We start from the raw sequence: 18766 nt of genomic DNA on the forward strand, positions 1-18766 counted from the left end.
ACAATGTTCATCTTCAAGTCTATACATTCTCATCAAAAGATCACAGCAAATATTATTTTAGCAAAAAAACCACAAATGTTTTTTTTATGAAGAGTATGGTAATACAAGAATACAAAATATATTTTTGAGAAGCCATTAACTTGAAATGTCAATTCTGTTTCTCTCTTCACAGCTGATCCTCAATTTGTAGAGTTTATAAATTATCTACTTTATTACAAAAAATAATAAACTTACCATTTAGAAATTCTGAAACAAGAACAGAAATAGTTCCTGTTCTTTTGCATTTTTTTTGCCACTTGTGATTTGGACAGCATATAAAAAAAATCTTACGTTCATTAAAACTCAAATTTCCACCAGTTTTAAAACAAATTTCCACCAGTTTTAAAACATCTCCAGTGCCCAAATCAAATCAATTAATAAATAAAATAAAAGCTGGAAATGCTCACTGAGTCAGGCTGAATTTGTTGGAAGAAAAAAATAATTAATTATTCAGATCAAACATCTTTAATTACTATTATATATTTTTCCTTCTCTGGTTAATAGAACTGAATTTGTAAGTGATGTATAATATGCTAAGTTCCATGGATGTCTTCCTGGAGATGTACCATCTACGCTGGGATATAAGACAATCCCTGAAATTCTACCTACAATATAGTTTTTAACCTATACTTGGTGTATCAGACTACCCCAAGTCTTACTGTTCCAAAAGTCCTTTACCAACCATCCCACTGACCAATGGAGTGACGCTGTCTCAATATTTGAAGCCTGTACAGAGCTGATAGCAGTTGAACTGGGCAGATGGACACCATTGGGGAGCATTGAGACTTGGCTATTAAGTTTTGGATTTTATACTTGGTGTAAGGGGAGCTGAGACTTTGCTGTTAATGCTTGGATTTTATACTTAGCATACAAGATGACCCCTGGTTTTGGGATGAAATTTTTAATGTTCACTCTGTCTTATATACTGGCATATAAGGTAAATATTTTTAGCTTTAGTAATCAAAATTGACTGTTATATAAACAAATAAAAGCTATGTACATGATTTTGAGGTTTAATTCAAGAACAAAAAAGTCTATTGGATTTGAACTGTTTATTATGTCCAGGTTAATGTGGTCAAACAAAGTCTGCAGATGCTGAGGTCAAGTGTAATACACAAACATGTTGGAAAAACTGAACAGGGCTGATGAAAGACTCAGGCCCACAACATTGATTACCCTTTACTTCCTATGGATGTTACATGACCTGCTGAGTTTCTCTTGCACATTTGTGCATTCCATAATTTTAATGTGCTTACTCCTCCAAAGGCTAACCAATTTGCACAATTCTAATTTGAATTTAACTCTAAAGGTTGCCATAGCCGAATGATGGTCGTGGGGACAAGCTCCCACTGCTACACAAATGCTCTTCATGGCATGCATCTCAACAGCCTCTGACGATGGAGTCCAACTCCTGGCTTTCACATGTTTTTATGCCCAGCGGAGCTGTTCTCGCAGACAGGAGAAGGGGCAAAGATGGGCCACTGGCGCCTTGAAACCATTTGGTTCAGGCACATGGGACTCATTAATCATGGATGGTAACTCATCTAGGAAAGGGAAAATTCTGATTTCAAGCCTCCACTACATTGTGGCTATACCCACTCATAGTAAAGGCGTTGGGAGTAAACTCCAAGGAAAAATCCCAAGTCAGAGTCCCAAAGGAGTCTGACTGCTGTACCCAAGCAGTGGCACGGCAACTCATGCGATGTTGCTGGCACCAAACTGTATCGACTTTCGTCGTTCCTTTGGACCTGTCATTAACATGTTGGGGGAGTGGTCCCACTGCAGGGGCAACAGATGGATCTCCATATCAACTCTGTCCTGGCTTGTGCCCTGGAGAGACCATCCAACTTCGCTTGTACCCATGGTCGACCATGACCGATGGAGGCCACAAAAAATTTAAATTTACTTTAAAGAATAAAAATACACTGTTAAATCTTTTAAATAGTTTTGTCATAATGCAATTACAATCAATTATTTAGAAAAATATATCCTTTCTGGATTCTTATTTCCTGTTTTCAAAAAACAGAATATTCGATTCTTTCTGACCATATTGGGCGGACAGTTAACTGATTTGGTGAGATTCCTGGAAGAGGTTTGCAACACTGACAGGATGGCTGACCAGGAAAATTAAAAATGAATCATATGGTTAGAGATGAAAGATTCGCTCCAAGGCTGGGGTTTTGTTCAACGCTGATTCTGATCCTGATCATTGTCCAGTGGGTCGAGCAAAATTATATTTGAATGGAAATGCGTAAAAATATGGCTTGGATATAATATTAATGTCTTAGAATCTGCTAACACATCATCTAGTTGCATTGTACATTGGGTACAACATACCAAACAAAACTATAGATTTAACTCGAATGGACTTAACTTGTATTGACCTATTTTTTGACATTATAAATCAATTAATTAAGCAACCAATGCAATTCTGATTTTGAAAGAAAATATATGGAATACCAACCTTCATAAGATTTTTAAATACATAACATTGTGAATCTGTCCTACTGTCTCTTTTTGGTTTGCAGATCAGTAAATGGTTTTTGAAGAGAAAAACAATACGTTTGTGACCTTTCCATGACAGCTTTGCACCAGGAGCACCTTCCCATACCTTGAAATGGCCCTAGAAAAAAAAAACAATTTGTTTTTCTGCCAATAATGTAAAAATGTGAACTAGATATTATATATATATATATATATTTAAATATATATCAAAGAGAGTTAGATGACAATACTCTCACCAAGGATGTATGACAAAGTATCAGCAATGAAGAATGACTGTTACCCATTCTTGACAGCAGGGTTGTGGGATCAACAGACTAGTGCTTGTCACCAGAGTGGGAGAACATACCCTGCCTAGAAGACCAGGAGACTACTCTACAGGACTGATGGAGCGGACTTAATAGGCCGACCTCTGCTCTTGTAACTTGTAGAAGGACAGGCAATGGACCATTGAGGGGCTCAATGCTGAAGGACCCACACCATCTGTAGGCTGCAGGTGACTGACTTGTGGGACCAAGATTTGAGAGGATACTAAGGGCAAGAAGGGCTCCTGAAGGGGCCTTAGGGACTGAAAGCTTCCTGATTGTACCAGAGGTTTGTATCTGACAATATGGGTTTGCCAATAGATTGAGCAGGAGGCTATGCAAATACTGGAGACAAATCCACAATTACTTGTATCTGAAGGGTCTCTTTTTTGCTTTTCTTATTGTTGGGTCCACCAGGCAATGCTAGTATGTATGCCTATTCAGCAGGCAAAAGTTAATGAACTTTGTGTATTATTACATTTTATGCATTAGTGCATGGCAATAAAGAAATCTTAAATCTTGAAGAATAGAAAGGGCAAATATGTTATGGAGACACTATCATCCCAAAATAGTCCTGCAAGTCATCATATCCTTGCATGGTGATAAATGCTCCTTCATCTTTACTACTTTAGCCCTTCAAAATGTCCAAATTCACTGGATGGATCAATGAACCAATGTTAGTATCATCTCAGAGAGCAACATCATAGGCTTTAGCTACATTGTGTTAGGCAAACAATGTCATTCATATGCCCTATTCTGAGTTTTGAAATCTGAGATTACCAAATCTCAAATGCATATTTCCTACTGGTTCCTGAATGAGAATGAGCATTTAAGTTTGGATTGAAACCTCAAGTCAGTTGTGAGTGCCAGGAGCTCAAAAACCACTGATTTGCTCAGTCTCTCAATCTGCTGGAACTCAGTGGGAGAAAAAGTTTGGTTGTCATTTTGAGAAGAAACTTTTCATTAGGACTGAGGGAGGTTAGAACAGAAACAGGATAAAAGAGAGGGTGGGAGGGGCCTCACATGGGATTGGTGAACTAAGCAGGAGTGAAGCTTGATGAACAGAAGCAGAAGACTGGTAGATGCAAGGCAAAGGACGAGAGAGGCAAGAAAAACAAGGTAGATAAATGATAAATGGGAATTAGAAGACAAAGGCAATGGTAGAATCTGATAATATGAGAATGGTGGAATAAAGAGACAATGGATCAAACCAGAGTGGGTAGGGCAAGTCTCTCGTGTATCTTCGACCCGTCCATTCTATCAGGCATCTACTAACCCATCTGTGGAACACTATAGTTCCCACATTTGTGTCCTGAATTACTGCAGAACTCAGGAAACCCAAGTAAAATCAAATCATCCTTGATCGCAAGCAGCTTCCCAAGAGGTATAAGACTGGGTTGGTTTCTGAATACCCATCAACTGCCATTAAGAAGGTATCTCATTACCACAGCAATGCAAGAAAAAAAAAGTACACTGTCGCCCTCTCAAAAAGTCACACAAAGCATCCCAAGGATATTCTTTAGGTAAGTAAATTGCTTTATTCACTTTCTGGTGAGTAGCTAAAAAAGGATAAATCATAAAACAAAGTAGGCAGATGGAGACCCTCCTCAAAAAGGAAACTAAAGAATGAATTACCCTAGTCTTTTTATAATAAATTTTCACTGCCACACAGATCACCTTCTAAGTGAAACTGTGAAACTGAATTAAATACAATTGGTAATTTGTGCCAAAAATAATCATGAAATCTGAAGGATGAAGTAAAAAGAAACTTGAGGCACCAATCCTGCGATCTATCTTCTCAATATGTAACTAAAGCCCAACTCTATGTAGATATTTTGAATGCCCCCAGGATAAAGGAAAACCATTTATCACAATGAGCTTGCACCCAAGGACTACCAAGGCAGGGAAACACAAGAAAATAGGTGCAGTATGGTCCATTTAGTCTTGAAGGCTTCTCCAACATTTAATTATGATCTATCTCAATGACATATTCCTTCTCTTTCCCCACTCCCTTGATGCCTTTTGTATTCAGAAATGTATCTGATACTTACAAATAGTCTGTGGTATGGTCTCTATAGTATACCACAAGTTCTCCACAGAAAATAAGTGTCTTTTTATTTCAGTATCCAGTCTCTTGCCCTGTAAACTGAAACTCTGACCAACATTCTCCTGAGCAAAGGGATGCAGTTTAACAGACTACAATCAGTGAAAACGGGTATCAACATCGCCTCCACAATCAAACTCAATACCTGCGCTCCACAAGGGTGTGTACTCAACTCCCTTCACCCTTTTACACCCACAACTGTGTAGACATATACCGTTCCAACTCCATCTTTTAAGTTTGCTGATAATACTACAGTTGTTGGCTGAATATTAAATTATGAAGAGACAGAATACAGGAAGGAGGCTGACAGTTCATTTACATGATACCAGCTGCAGTGAATTGGGATTCACAGGTAGTGTGTTGTGCTGCTGGCTGGCTCTGCCTCCTAGCTCCGCCCCCATCTGCTCACATATAACCCTGGTTTCCCGCCTCAACCCAGAACCCTTCCAAAGACAACTGTGAGACCCTTCCCATAATTATAAGCTAATAAAATAGTTTGCTCTCCCTCCAGTCATGAGAGCTTTTATTCACACTACACCAGCATAACAACCTGTTTCTCAATCTCAATAGCACAAAGCAGCTCTCTCCATGTCCATGGCACTGAAGTGAGGAAAGTATCTAGCTTTAAGTTCTTGGGAGCATTTATTTCCAGTGACTTGATTTGAACCAAGTACATTGATGCAATGGTCAAGATAGCGCACCAACACCTCTACTTCTTTAGAAGTTCAGCACGTTCCCCATGTTCCTCAACAACTTCTACAGATGCACCATTTAAAGCATCCCAGCTGGAAGCATCACAGTGTGATATTAACTGGTATCAATTTTCCCAAGGGCAATCAGGTTCAGGAATAAATATCAGACTTTCCAATGATATCGTAAGAACATAAGAAATAGGAGCAGAAGTAGGCCTGTTCCACCATTTAATAAGATCATGGCTGATCTGGCCATGGACTTGATTTCACCTACTTGCCTTTTCCCTTTGCAAAAAATTGTCAGTGTTTTAAATATATTCAATGAGGTTGTGTTGGGGCCACATTTTTTTTAAATTGTATTTAATGATTTGGATTGCAGAATAAATTTCTTAAATGGAATAAATGATGCAAAGATACGTGGAGGGACAAGTAGTGAGGAAGAAATGGAGAGTCTATAGAGAGACTTTGATCAATTAGGAGAATGGGAAAAGAAATGGCAAATAAAATACAATGTTGATAAGTGTATGGTCATGCACTTTGGAAGAAGGAATAAAAGGGCAGACAATTATTTGGATGAAGAGAAAATTCAAAATTCGGAGGTGGAACGGAACTTGGGAGTCCTTGTGCAGATTAACCTCCAGTGCGGGGAAAAAGGTTGAGAACCACTGCTGTAGACCCAATTGTTAGTGAAATATTTTGCTTGAGAAAAATTGTCATTGGCCCATTTCCTTTGGAATTATGAAACCGTGCATATAACGAGAAAACTAGGTGTGATTAAAGGTAGTTTTCAAACTTTTTCTTTCCACCCACATACTACATTAAGTAATCCCTTCCTAATCACAGAGCACCTGTGGCATAGGGAATACTTAAAGTGGTATGTGAGTGGAAAGAAAAAGTTTGGGAAATCATGATCTAGAGGAATAGGATACAAAAGCAGGGATGTGATGTTAAGGCTCTATAAGACACTGGTGAGGCCTCACTTGAAGTTTGGGGTACAGTTTTGGGCTCCTTATTTAAGAAAGTATATTCTGGCATTGGAGAGGGTTCAGTGAAGATTCACAAGAATGATTCCTGAAATTAAGGGATTAGTATATGAGGAATGTTTGATGGCTCCCTGGAGTTCAGAAGAATCAGGGGGAACCTCTTAGAAGCATTCTGAATGTTAAAAGGCCTTGACAGAGTAGATGTGGCAAAGTTGTTTCCCATGATAGCACTGTCTACGTCAAGAGGACACAAATTCAGGATTAAAGGGTGACTGTTTAAAACAGAGATGTGGAGGAATTCCTTTAACCAGGGAGAGGTGAACCTCTGGAATTTCCTCAATGGCAGTGGAGGCCTCGTCATTGGGTACATTTCAGGCAGAGATTAATGAGTATCTGAACAATAAGGGTATCAAAGATTATGGATGATGAAAGGGGAATGCAGCTGAGTGGGAGAATGGATCAGCTCAGGATAGAATGTCAGAGCGACTCGACAGGCCATATAGCTCCTTTCTCTTATATCTTATGGTAGCCTCCACTGCTTCCCTGGTCAGAGAATTCCCTGGTCAGAGATTCATAACATTCTGGTAAAAGTAATCCTAATCCTACTTCCTAAAACCTTGACACTATATTCCCTGGTTCCAGCCTATTCTACAAAAAAAAAGATAATTTTATTCTGTTAAATAAAGGAATATTTTTACAAAAATACCTGTCTGATTGGATCACCAAGAGATTCCAGAGTTGCTGGGTAGTTCTCAATCATTGAAACATGTAAGTTGTTATCAGCTTGCTTGGGAAGAGCAGACACTATGGCATATGCTTCTTCTAACAAAGCACAGTTTTTATTGCTTCTTGCTTTGTTGCGAATTAGCTCCTGAGAAAGACGTAAATTAAAAATTCTATCATGAATTTAAAAAGCTATTAAGCAAATCAAAACCATATAATGTGAAAGTTTGTTTCTGATGTTAGAAGACAAAAAGATCAAGTTTTGGACACCAGCCAAATGATTACAAATGTTATTGTTAAAAAGAGCCATCCTCAATAAACATATTGCTCAAACGGTATGAAATAATATATTTGTGTTCCACATTTGGCACTATATTTCTGAATTAAAAAGTAAAATATTATACATATTGGAAATCTGAAATAAAACCAGAAAATAATGGAAACAGCCATCTAGTAAGGGAATGTACGTGGCGAAAGAAAATGCAAGATTTCAGATCAATGATCTTTTATCAAAATTGAAAAATTGTTAAATTGAGTGATTTTGTACACTAGTTAGACTATGGACATGATTTGGATATACACGGGAGATTGCAGGTGCTGGAATATGGAGCACAGCACAATCTGCAGGAGGACTCAGCAGGTTGAAGATCGTTTCTGATCCAAAATGCTGACCATTCTTTTTCTCTCACTCTTTTTTGGCTTGGCTTCGCGGACGAAGATTTATGGAGGGGGTAAAAAGTCCACGTCAGCTGCAGGCTCGTTTGTGGCTGACAAGTCCGATGCGGGACAGGCAGACACGATTGCAGCGGTTGCAAGGGAAAATTGGTTGGTTGGGGTTGGGTGTTGGGTTTTTCCTCCTTTGCCTTTTGTCAGTGAGGTGGGCTCTGCGGTCTTCTTCAAAGGAGGTTGCTGCCCGCCAAACTGTGAGGCGCCAAGATGCACGGTTTGAGGCGTTATCAGCCCACTGGCGGTGGTCAATGTGGCAGGCACCAAGAGATTTCTTTAGGCAGTCCTTGTACCTTTTCTTTGGTGCACCTCTGTCACGGTGGCCAGTGGAGAGCTCGCCATATAACACGATCTTGGGAAGGCGATGGTCCTCCATTCTGGAGACGTGACCCATCCAGCGCAGCTGGATCTTCAGCAGCGTGGACTCGATGCTGTCGACCTCTGCCATCTCGAGTACTTCGACGTCAGGGGTGTAAGCGCTCCAATGGATGTTGAGGATGGAGCGGAGACAACGCTGGTGGAAGCGTTCTAGGAGCCGTAGGTGATGCCGGTAGAGGACCCATGATTCGGAGCCGAACAGGAGTGTGGGTATGACAACAGCTCTGTATACGCTTATCTTTGTGAGGTTTTTCAGTTGGTTGTTTTTCCAGACTCTTTTGTGTAGTCTTCCAAAGGCGCTATTTGCCTTGGCGAGTCTGTTGTCTATCTCATTGTCGATCCTTGCATCTGATGAAATGGTGCAGCCGAGATAGGTAAACTGGTTGACCGTTTTGAGTTTTGTGTGCCCGATGGAGATGTGGGGGGGCTGGTAGCCATGGTGGGGAGCTGGCTGATGGAGGACCTCAGTTTTCTTCAGGCTGACTTCCAGGCCAAACATTTTGGCAGTTTCCGCAAAGCAGGACGTCAAGCGCTGAAGAGCTGGCTCTGAATGGGCAACTAAAGCGGCATCATCTGCAAAGAGTAGTTCACGGACAAGTTTCTCTTGTGTCTTGGTGTGAGCTTGCAGGCGCCTCAGATTGAAGAGACTGCCATCCGTGCGGTACCGGATGTAAACAGCGTCTTCATTGTTGGGGTCTTTCATGGCTTGGTTCAGCATCATGCTGAAGAAGATTGAAAAGAGGGTTGGTGCGAGAACACAGCCTTGCTTCACGCCATTGTTAATGGAGAAGGGTTCAGAGAGCTCATTGCTGTATCTGACCCGACCTTGTTGGTTTTCGTGCAGTTGGATAATCATGTTGAGGAACTTTGGGGGACATCCGATGCGCTCTAGTATTTGCCAAAGCCCTTTCCTGCTCACGCTGTCGAAGGCTTTGGTGAGGTCAACAAAGGTGATGTAGAGTCCTTTGTTTTGTTCTCTGCACTTTTCTTGGAGCTGTCTGAGGGCAAAGACCATGTCAGTGGTCTTTCTAATTAGTGAGTTTCTCTCACTAATGTTGCTCAAACTGCTGAGTTCATCCAGCACAATGTTTTTTGCAAGGGACATGACTTATTTGGCTTCAGTTATTCCCAACTGTTTCACAAATCATCTTCCTCCTGATTTCCATGCCTTGAAACTAGTGCCAGTATGGACAGGAGTTAATGGCAGTGGAACCACAAAAAGGAAAAAGACTTACCTCAAAAGGTCAACAAGTCCTTGCCCAGTCATTTCCCATTTCAAGATCTCCCATACAAAAGTCTCAGCAATAATTATAAGAATTTACTTTGACACTTGAGTGTAATGGGTGGCAAGACTATTGACATTTTTATATATTCATTAGAATTCCAGACAAGCCATGACTCACCTTCAGAACAGTTTGGTACTTCAAGAGTCTATTAGAGGGTTTATCTAAGTAACTATGTATAGGGAGGATTGGGGTCTCCGAAGGGTTCTGTGTTGAAGCTACTTCATCTGTATATTTCTGTAAACAATAATATTACCATTCAACTAGAAAGAAAGATGTAATTTTGCACAAAATCAATAACAACATAATCATCTTTTATTTGGAGGGTTCAGATATAAAAGCTCTATCGAATTGAATACCTCAGTGCACAAGGACACCTGATGTTTTCAATTATTTTTATTTGTTTAAATGTGAGCTCTGGCATCAAGATCAATAGTTTATCCTCATCTTAAATTCTCCATGAAAATGAGTTGCCTCTAAATCTGCTTCAGTCCTTCTAATGAATGTACTCCCTTAGTCCTACTGTGAAGCATCCAAAAGATAGAACCATGATGATGAAGAAATGGAAGTACAGATCAGGATGATATGAGGCTTGAATGTAAACCTACTGGTGATGTTCCTGGACACCTTCTGCTTTTACTTTCCTTGATGGGAAGGTTTATGAACTGTCAGTTTATATAAGGGAAAAGTGAAGAATACAACCCCCTGTAGCAGAAAGTGTCTGTAACCTCCAAAATGTAACAGGAAATTTGAGACATGATATCTTTCTGCAGCTATGCTCTGGAAGAACCTGAGACAAAGAAAATCAGGGGTACAATGGCAGCAAGGTGATTCTTATGTTGCTCTGTGCCATGTAAGTTCACAATATGGCATGGCCATCTTTTTCTTGCGGTATGCTCCTCATTTAGATCTGCATAGAATTCATCCCTCATCATCCACTGTGGATGACAACTCATGCTGATGGCCCTTTTCTACTTACTTTTGCTCTCCCTTCCACAAGCAGGTACCTGAAGGTCCTTTTCTTATCCTGCCATGGTTTGGCCTTCATGTCAATCCCCCATAACATATAACTGAATAATAAAAATCTATTTTATTGATTCTTCATTACTAAATGGGTAAAAAAAAAACAACCAATTCCAATATTCTTCTTTATTTTAATTAAAAATATGGAAACTATTCTTTAACTATCTCTTAGCCACAGTGAATCATGGAGCAGGCTTAAGAGGCCAAGTGGTCTATTCCATCCCCTACTTATGTTCTGGGAATTTAGGAAGTGGAAATAACGTTATGATTGAACTGGAATTATTTAATGTTAAATAAATATGGACATATAAGAATAAAAAAGTAAAATTACTTTTATTATATCATTGGTTCATGAAACTAGCTTAATGTAGGCCTCAATGCTTTGGCAAGGTTAACATCTCACAAGGCTTTGGCATATTGTTCTTTAACATACTACTTACATTATAAAAGTCCTGGACTGTTGGATTAGTCATAAGAGAGTCAGCCTGTACACTTCCAACCAGATATTGCAAGTATTTATTAAATCCATCACTGTTATTGATGAAACATAATGCGATGTCATCATCTGTCTGACATTTCATCAAATTCTTCAGAAAGGTGCTGAAATACAGGAAAAGATGCTTCACTTGTCAAGTTTACTTAGATTCTCTGAATATTTCCATGCTCTGTCCTGACCCTTCTTTTGGTGTGCCTGTTAGGTATCCTGGACACTACCTACTCCTCCACTCTAAACCCAGAGCAAAGGACATCCTTCCTGGCATTTCCTGGTTGACCATCATTTGCATGTCCCTTTGAGTAAAGGTGTACAAGGGCTGCTCTGTAGCTGCAGAGAGTGATTCTTGAATTTTACCAAAAGTGTTTTAAGCTATTGTGAAAAAACAGTGCTCTTATTGGGAAGATAAGGAAAAGGTGCAGGCCACCCAGCCCTTCCAGCCTTCATCAGTAAAATCAAGGCTAGAGGGGCTATGGCCTGCTCAAAACATTTATTCACTGCCCGTTTTCCTTGACTCCCTTGTAGTTTCCATGCTTTCTCCCCCCCCCCCAATTATTCCGCATAAATAATTCCAAAGATTCATGTCTCCAAGAAAAGAACTGCTTCTTCATTTCCTTTGAAATAGGCAGCCCTTAATCAGAAGGGATGTCCTAGTTCCAGATCGCACTAGGAAAGCTAGCATCTATCCTGTAAAACTCCCCACCTCCACTTCTCCTCACCACCTGAGGTGACCTTTTATCCTTCTGAACGAATAAATATTGATCAATTTTTCTGAACGTAAATTCCTCCAACCCAGAATCAGCCTAATAAATCTTCTCTGCGCTATGGTTATGTATATGTCCTTGCATATGGAGACCAAAACTGCATAGTTTTCCAAGTGCAGTTTATTTGGGCCTTTTTACAGGTGCATCAAAACTTCACTGCTTTATTGCCCTTTGCAGTCAAGAATGATTTTTAAAAATTTAACATACAGCATGGTAACAGGCCATTTCAGCCCACAAGTCTGTGCCACCCAATTAATCTATACCCCTAGTACATTTCAAATGGCTGGAGGAAAGCAGAGCCCCCAGGAAAAAAAAAACATGCAGACACAAGGGAGAACATACAAACTCCTTACAGACATCGTGGGATTCAATTCCTAGTCCTGATCGCTGGTTCTGTAAAGGCATTGTGCTAACCACGATGCAACCATGCCGCCTCAATGTGGCATAGAATTATTAATTACTTGTTCAACTTGCATGCTAACATTTTGCTTCACCAATTAAAAAAAATATATTGTGTAGTCTCATTCCATTTAAATGTCAATTTCTTTAATTTTTCCTTCCAAAATGGACAACCTCACATTTTTCTCAAGTTATACTTTGTCTGCCAAATGTCTTGCCCAATTACATAAATCATCTGCATTCCTTTGCAGGCTCTGTGTCCTCCTTACAACCTGCTAACTCACCAGTTTTGTATCATCTGGAAGGGAACAAAAAATGCAAATGGTGATTGCACTAAATTGTCAAAGGTTTTCCTCAGGTAGCACCATTAGCCAGGCAGATTGCTCATTCTGATCAGACCACAAGGCAAGTGGCATATAAAAAAGCAGACTCGGCTGCCCAGTCATATTTGACTTCTTAGCTCATGTTAGAAATGGATATGCCTCTTTTATTATGTTCTAATAATTACAGACAACAATAGTTATATTTTTCAAAACATTTTTCTAACACTATCTTTGTGAAATCAACATTACACATAATACATCTATTCAAAGTCATTTTAGTTTCACAAGAATCTGCATTCAGTTACTTTTCCACTCTCAACATTACAAACCTTAAGTGGAAATCAGTAATTTCATGAATGTTTCGGAAAATTGCTGTTTTTCCATTTGCGACTGAAGGTGGTACATGGGGCGCTGTTTCGGTATGTTTGACATAATGGTCAATGAAGAACTGTAAATTTGTTGTGAACTCTTTTTCTGTTTCAATTAGATCTTGCACAAGGAGACTGTAATCACATTAATTACAATATGTAATTAGATGAAAATTTATAATCTGAATAAGACTTTAATTGAATTAAAAAGGAAATCTAATGTTTTGTGCAATAACAGATTTTTTTCAAATCAACATAAATTACAAGAAGGCCATTCTACAGAATAAACCAAAGAAAACACATGTTTTAATGACTGATGCCATTTATTTGTTACTGATTTTTAATTGACTGCTGTCTGGTCATGCATTTTTTTTGTGGTAGCAGAATTAGAATTTTTTAAAAACCAAAAATAGGCTTTATTTACAATAACTTATTTACAAAAGGAAAACCACTCAAAGTCTCTTCCCACCCTTAGTTTTGTATTCATACATTTCCATCACTGTACATTGTTACATTCATTTCTATTTACACCATTGCCACCACTATGGCACTTTGTCATTACTCACCCCTTTGTTATTTGAGAGACTTCCCCTCTGTCTCAGCCCCTCAATGCCCAGTAATGGAAGGACTCTAAACCAGCCCTATTCTCAATAGGGGTGATACAGCCCTGAGCACCCCCCCCCCCCCCCACCAGGTACCACAGCACATTAATGGGAGGCCACAGACTGAAATCATCATTTTTTAAAATGCGTTTTTTATGTAGTCGGTAGGAGAAGTACAGAAGAAATCAAATAATCTTGATTGATTCACAGGAAAGGGGGCCCATAAACTTTGAGTAGAGTCCAAAGGGGTTCATAGCCAAAAAAAGGTTGAGAATGACTGCTCGAGATTGTTGTCCTTCCCCATTGCACCTTCACATTGGCTGTGCCAAGCCTCAGGGCGTCCCTCAGCACGTACTCCTACAGCCTGGAAAGTGCCAGTAGGTAACGTTCCTGTACCAATATCTCCATGTGCTGAAGACCAACATATTTTGAGCTGACCAAAACGTGTCTTTCATCAAGCTGATGGTCTTACAGCAGTTCAAGATGTATGACTCTAAGTGCGGTCTTGTAAACAGGTCATAAATCAGAGTCCTCTGTCATGCTGCTGCTGGGTATGAACTGTGACAAGGACTCTATGACAAGGACATCTTCTCCACACACTCTGAGCGAAACTGCATTCTGCAAAGAGGTGGGTGACTGTCTTTTTATTTATTATTTTATTGTAGCAGTATGCTTGGAGGGAGTGAGCAGAACCAGCGCTAACAGCTCCTGTTTTGTGAAGTTAGACACAACAGTCTCCTATCTACTGGCAACTAGCCACTACAGCCACGAGGCACAGTGACTCGGCAGCACCTGTAGGTCAACTGCGAAGCCCTGGCCTATTCAACATAGCTATATCTTGAGGTCGTTAGCACTTCAGATGTCACGACGCCAGGTCACATGTTGTGTGTCTATATTAAGCCTGATAACATTGTAATAAACACTCTTCTCTTCACTGGCTGACAACTTCATTATTAAAACATGATGGCATAATGGCACAAACATCATCTGCCACATTATTTTGATTTTCATACATTCGCAAAATTCAAACAGTATAATTTTCCAACATTCATACAATTGGATTCTTCGCATCCAAAGTTACGGCTGCTCCCGAGTCCATCCTCGATTAATCTCGGCAAATATTCTGCCAACCTATTGACCAATGCTTTTGCAATAATTTTATAGTCTGTATTCATTAATGGAGTTGGCCTTAATGAGGAAGGCTTCAATGGGTCACTGACTTTTTTGGGAATCATCATGATAATCTCCGATGAGAAAGTCTCCAGGAGGGTATGCATCTCCACCACCTGATCCACCACCTTCATAAGAAGGGGCATTAAGAGATCTTTATACTCTTTATAAAATTTTATGGGGAAACCATCCTCCCCTGGTGACTTACCAGCTTGTTTCTCCTGTCCCAAATTTGGTAATTCCAATCTATTTCGGTGGGATCTCCTCTAATTCAGATTTATATAATTCTTTATAAATATATCCTTTGGTTTATATGAGATCTTCCCTTCCCCCGTTTGGATTGCATTGATTATTTTTGAAGCCTCCCCCACCCTCACCTGCCAGGACAAAACTTTATGGGCCCTCTCTCTAGGTGGGTGACTGTCCTCATTCTACTGCAGTCATCTCAGGGATGATGTGCATTGTGGGCAATGTTCTGGTTGTACAGGAAGAATCTGACTGGGAGGTCTCCTCTTATCATCAGCCAGACTAAGTTCTTGTGTTTGTTTGTGAGGACTGGTGATGAGGCATTCCATCAAATGGCCTGGAAGGTCTGCTCCAGGAAAGGAATAACCTCACTGAGTCCTCATGTCTCAGGACATTCCTGTTGACCACTATTTGATGTCTTTGTCATTGAAGATGGTGTGGCAAAGCCAGCTGAGTGGGACATTGAGTGGCAACAGGGCCAGGCCCATCCTTTGCAACACCTGGGACAATAGAATCTCAGCACATAGTGCCCTTGTACTTTGTTTCCATACAAAGCAGACGCAGAGGCAGAGCGAAGCTCTGCAGGGTCTCATTGCCCAGTCCCAATGCTGACAGCTCTATACAGATTTAAAATCTTGCAAACATGTAGGTCTGTGACCAAGATGATGGTGCCTGTGCTGGCCAGTGTACCATGCAAGGTTGCATACTCCGGAGACCAGCAGGGCACCAGAAACCAGAAGAATATTTCCCCCCCCCCCCCCCCACCCCAATCCCATTGAGGAGATGTCTGCAAGACTACCCTACAGGGAAGGTGATCACAGAAGCGGACCAGTGAGGAGCACAGCAGCTGAATGACCCACACAGTCTTCAGGCTGTTGGTGACTTATGGTTGAAGGACTCACACAGGCTGTGGATTGCTGGAGATTGGCTCATGGAGACCAGGTATCAGATCAGAGATTCAAAAGGATGGTGAGGGCAAGAAGGGCTCCTGAAGGGCATCGGGTGCTGAGAGCTTCTTGGTTATATTGGAGGTATGGATGTGGAACTCACGTTGCCAATGGTTTGAACAGAAGTTTGTGGGGCTTCAGAGGCTGGGACACTGGAGATGAATCCACAGACACTCAATGTCTCTGAAGGGACTCTCTTTTGGTTCTCTTTCTCCTATTGTAGGGAGAACTGGGCAATGCTCATGGAAACTCTTTGTTTGCCTTTTCAGCAGGCAAAAGTTGAAGAATATCAAGCATAAAAGGAACCTTGAACCCTGAGGTGGTCATCAGGATGAGGGCCATGTTGATTACACCCTTGCTCCCATTGTTTGGTGATTGTACAAGGCAATCCTAAAGACACTTTCCATCTTGGATTCCCATATAAACTGGAAAGCTGCTCTGGTGACCGCTAGGGCAGAGGTGTGGGGGATGGGCTACAACTACATCATACACAGTAGTATCAAGAGCTCCTCACACCTGATGACCAGTTCTTCCTTGTCACTGATAGGCAGTGCAGCACACATAGACCAAGTTTCTGTTGGACCTTGTGATCTGCTCCAACTAATTTTTATTCCATGCCTCAGACCTTCCAAACCAGATCCCCAACATTTTCTGGTAATCAGATCTGATTATGAAGGGGGATGGTGGACTGATCAGAGCAGTTACTGAAGAGCATTGCCTCGCTCTTCTTCCGATTTACCCTGGTGCCTGATGCAGGTTTAAAATGGCTGTAGATGCAGATCAGTGTGCAGACTGATTATGTGTGTCTGATTTAAAGATGGTGATGTCATCCATGTACAGGGTGGCCTTGACCTGAATGCCTCCACTATCTAGCAATGTCACTTCTCTTATGCCCTTGTTAGCCAAGGACTCTATGCAGCACACAAATAAGACCAGATAGAGCAGACAACCCTGCCTGGCTCAAAACTTGATGGAGAAGCTAGCTGTTTTACACCAGTTCATTTGGACTGGGCACCTGGTGTCTATGATAGCTTATGACACGAAGACTGTGCAACATTGGACTGCCACCTGACCAGGTTTGTTGGAGTTCCCGCATACCCTGGGCTGACCAATGTAGATTGAGTACCCTTTATTCCCTTCAACACTGGGGCGGGGGGGGGAGGGTAGGTATGGATGATGGCCCCTTTGCTGCCCTCTCTCAGCTTCATCTTCACTTGGTATTTTGCTGGTCCAGATTCCAAACATGTCCTTGACATCCACGCAGGTCCCTGGCCCTTCAACAAAAAGGCCCAGGAAGGTGAGCACATCCACAACTGGCACACGTGGGTTGAAACTGGCACACGTGGGTTGAAACTGGCACACGTGGGTTGAAACTGGCACACGTGGGTTGAAAATGTGCACTGTTATCACCCATTCCTTCTGCGTTGCAAGTGAGAGTGGAGCCACATTCTCCTTCTCCTGGAAGTGCCAGAGTGTCCTTTACCATCCCATGGGGGTTTTGAATGTCACATCAAAGTAACTGTTATCTGCGATAATCTGGAGGCAGTAGATATTCTTTATCTCAAATTTGCAGCATTCCATCAAGACTTTCTTGATGAAGAGGACCTGGGAAAATAGGGAATATTTGCTCAGGTCCTTCACTGCCATCCTGATGGTGTTCTGGATTCATTTTCCTCCCAAAGGGGTTGCTGCCACAGCTATCCTCATGAGATTCATGTTCCTGGATTGACCTTTTCTAGTAATGATAGGAAATAGTTCAATTGTACATTACAGTAGGGCTACTGTCCTCAAAAGCATAGACAGGGAGTTCAGGAGGCTTCCACAGCCAGCCCCTTTCAAACAAATATATTGTTGGGGTGGATTAGTCTCAAAGGAGAAAGCAGCAACAACCAAATTTGTGGCATCACTAACAGTTCAGCTGCATTAGAGGGGAGGAAAAAGGCTAGGAGAGCCATGATGATGGAGGATTCAAATGTAGGGGAGCAATAAACATTTGTGTGGCTGCCAATGAGATACTCAGATGTATATTGCCTCCTTTGTGCCTGGGTCAACAATATTTGAAAGCTGCAGCAGGACATTCCAAAAGGGGAGGCAAACAGACAAGAGCAATAGACAACTCGAGAAACACAAAAACTGCAAATGCTGGAACCTTGAGTGAACAAAGAAACACTGGAGGGGCATAGCAGGGTCAGATAGCATCCATGTAGAGAAATATTCAGTCAACATTTCAGATCAGAACACTTTATCAAGATGAAAGTGAGAAGGGTAATATCAAGTATATAAAGAGGGGAAAAATGAAGAGCAGGTGATTGGGTTTTGAATAGAAAAGGGGAGGGGAGGTGGAGAGACATGTAGAGGATTGGGGGAAAGGGTTGAAAGGAAAAGAGAGAAAAGGAACAGACAGAAAAGAGATGGTAACAGTTAGATGAAGTTGAAAAATGTAATGGACAAGCCATTGGGTTTAAATCCATCTAACAAGAACATGATGTACTTACTGTTCCTCAAGTTTACATTGGTTTCATCTTGGAAATGGACAAGGCCAATATCAGACATGATTGTATAGGAATGGTGAGGAGAATTAAAATGGCAAGCAAATGTGAATTCTTGCTTGAACCTACAATTGGTGCAGTTGCCCAGTCTGTATTAGTCTTATGATCCACAGTTGTACTCAGATGAATGAGATCTTTGAACATGCT

General features: G+C 41.0%; 1 protein-coding gene across 14 annotated transcripts in view; it reads right to left on the reverse strand.

The window, feature by feature from the left end:
* LOC138751919 (obscurin-like) overlaps window positions 1–18766 on the reverse strand; it is a 755203-nt gene that overhangs the window by 172482 nt on the left and 563955 nt on the right. For all 14 annotated transcript variants that reach the window (XM_069914884.1, XM_069914878.1, XM_069914879.1 and 11 more), the window contains 5 exons: window positions 13067–13240; window positions 11199–11358; window positions 9856–9972; window positions 7332–7496; window positions 2504–2662 (listed from right to left, as the gene is read on the reverse strand). In XM_069914884.1, coding sequence (XP_069770985.1) covers window positions 2504–2662; window positions 7332–7496; window positions 9856–9972; window positions 11199–11358; window positions 13067–13240 — 775 coding nt within the window. The remainder of the gene's footprint in view (window positions 1–2503; window positions 2663–7331; window positions 7497–9855; window positions 9973–11198; window positions 11359–13066; window positions 13241–18766) is intronic.

The sequence above is a fragment of the Narcine bancroftii genome, chromosome 1 (genome assembly GCF_036971445.1).
Source record: "Narcine bancroftii isolate sNarBan1 chromosome 1, sNarBan1.hap1, whole genome shotgun sequence".
Taxonomy (NCBI): domain Eukaryota; kingdom Metazoa; phylum Chordata; class Chondrichthyes; order Torpediniformes; family Narcinidae; genus Narcine; species Narcine bancroftii.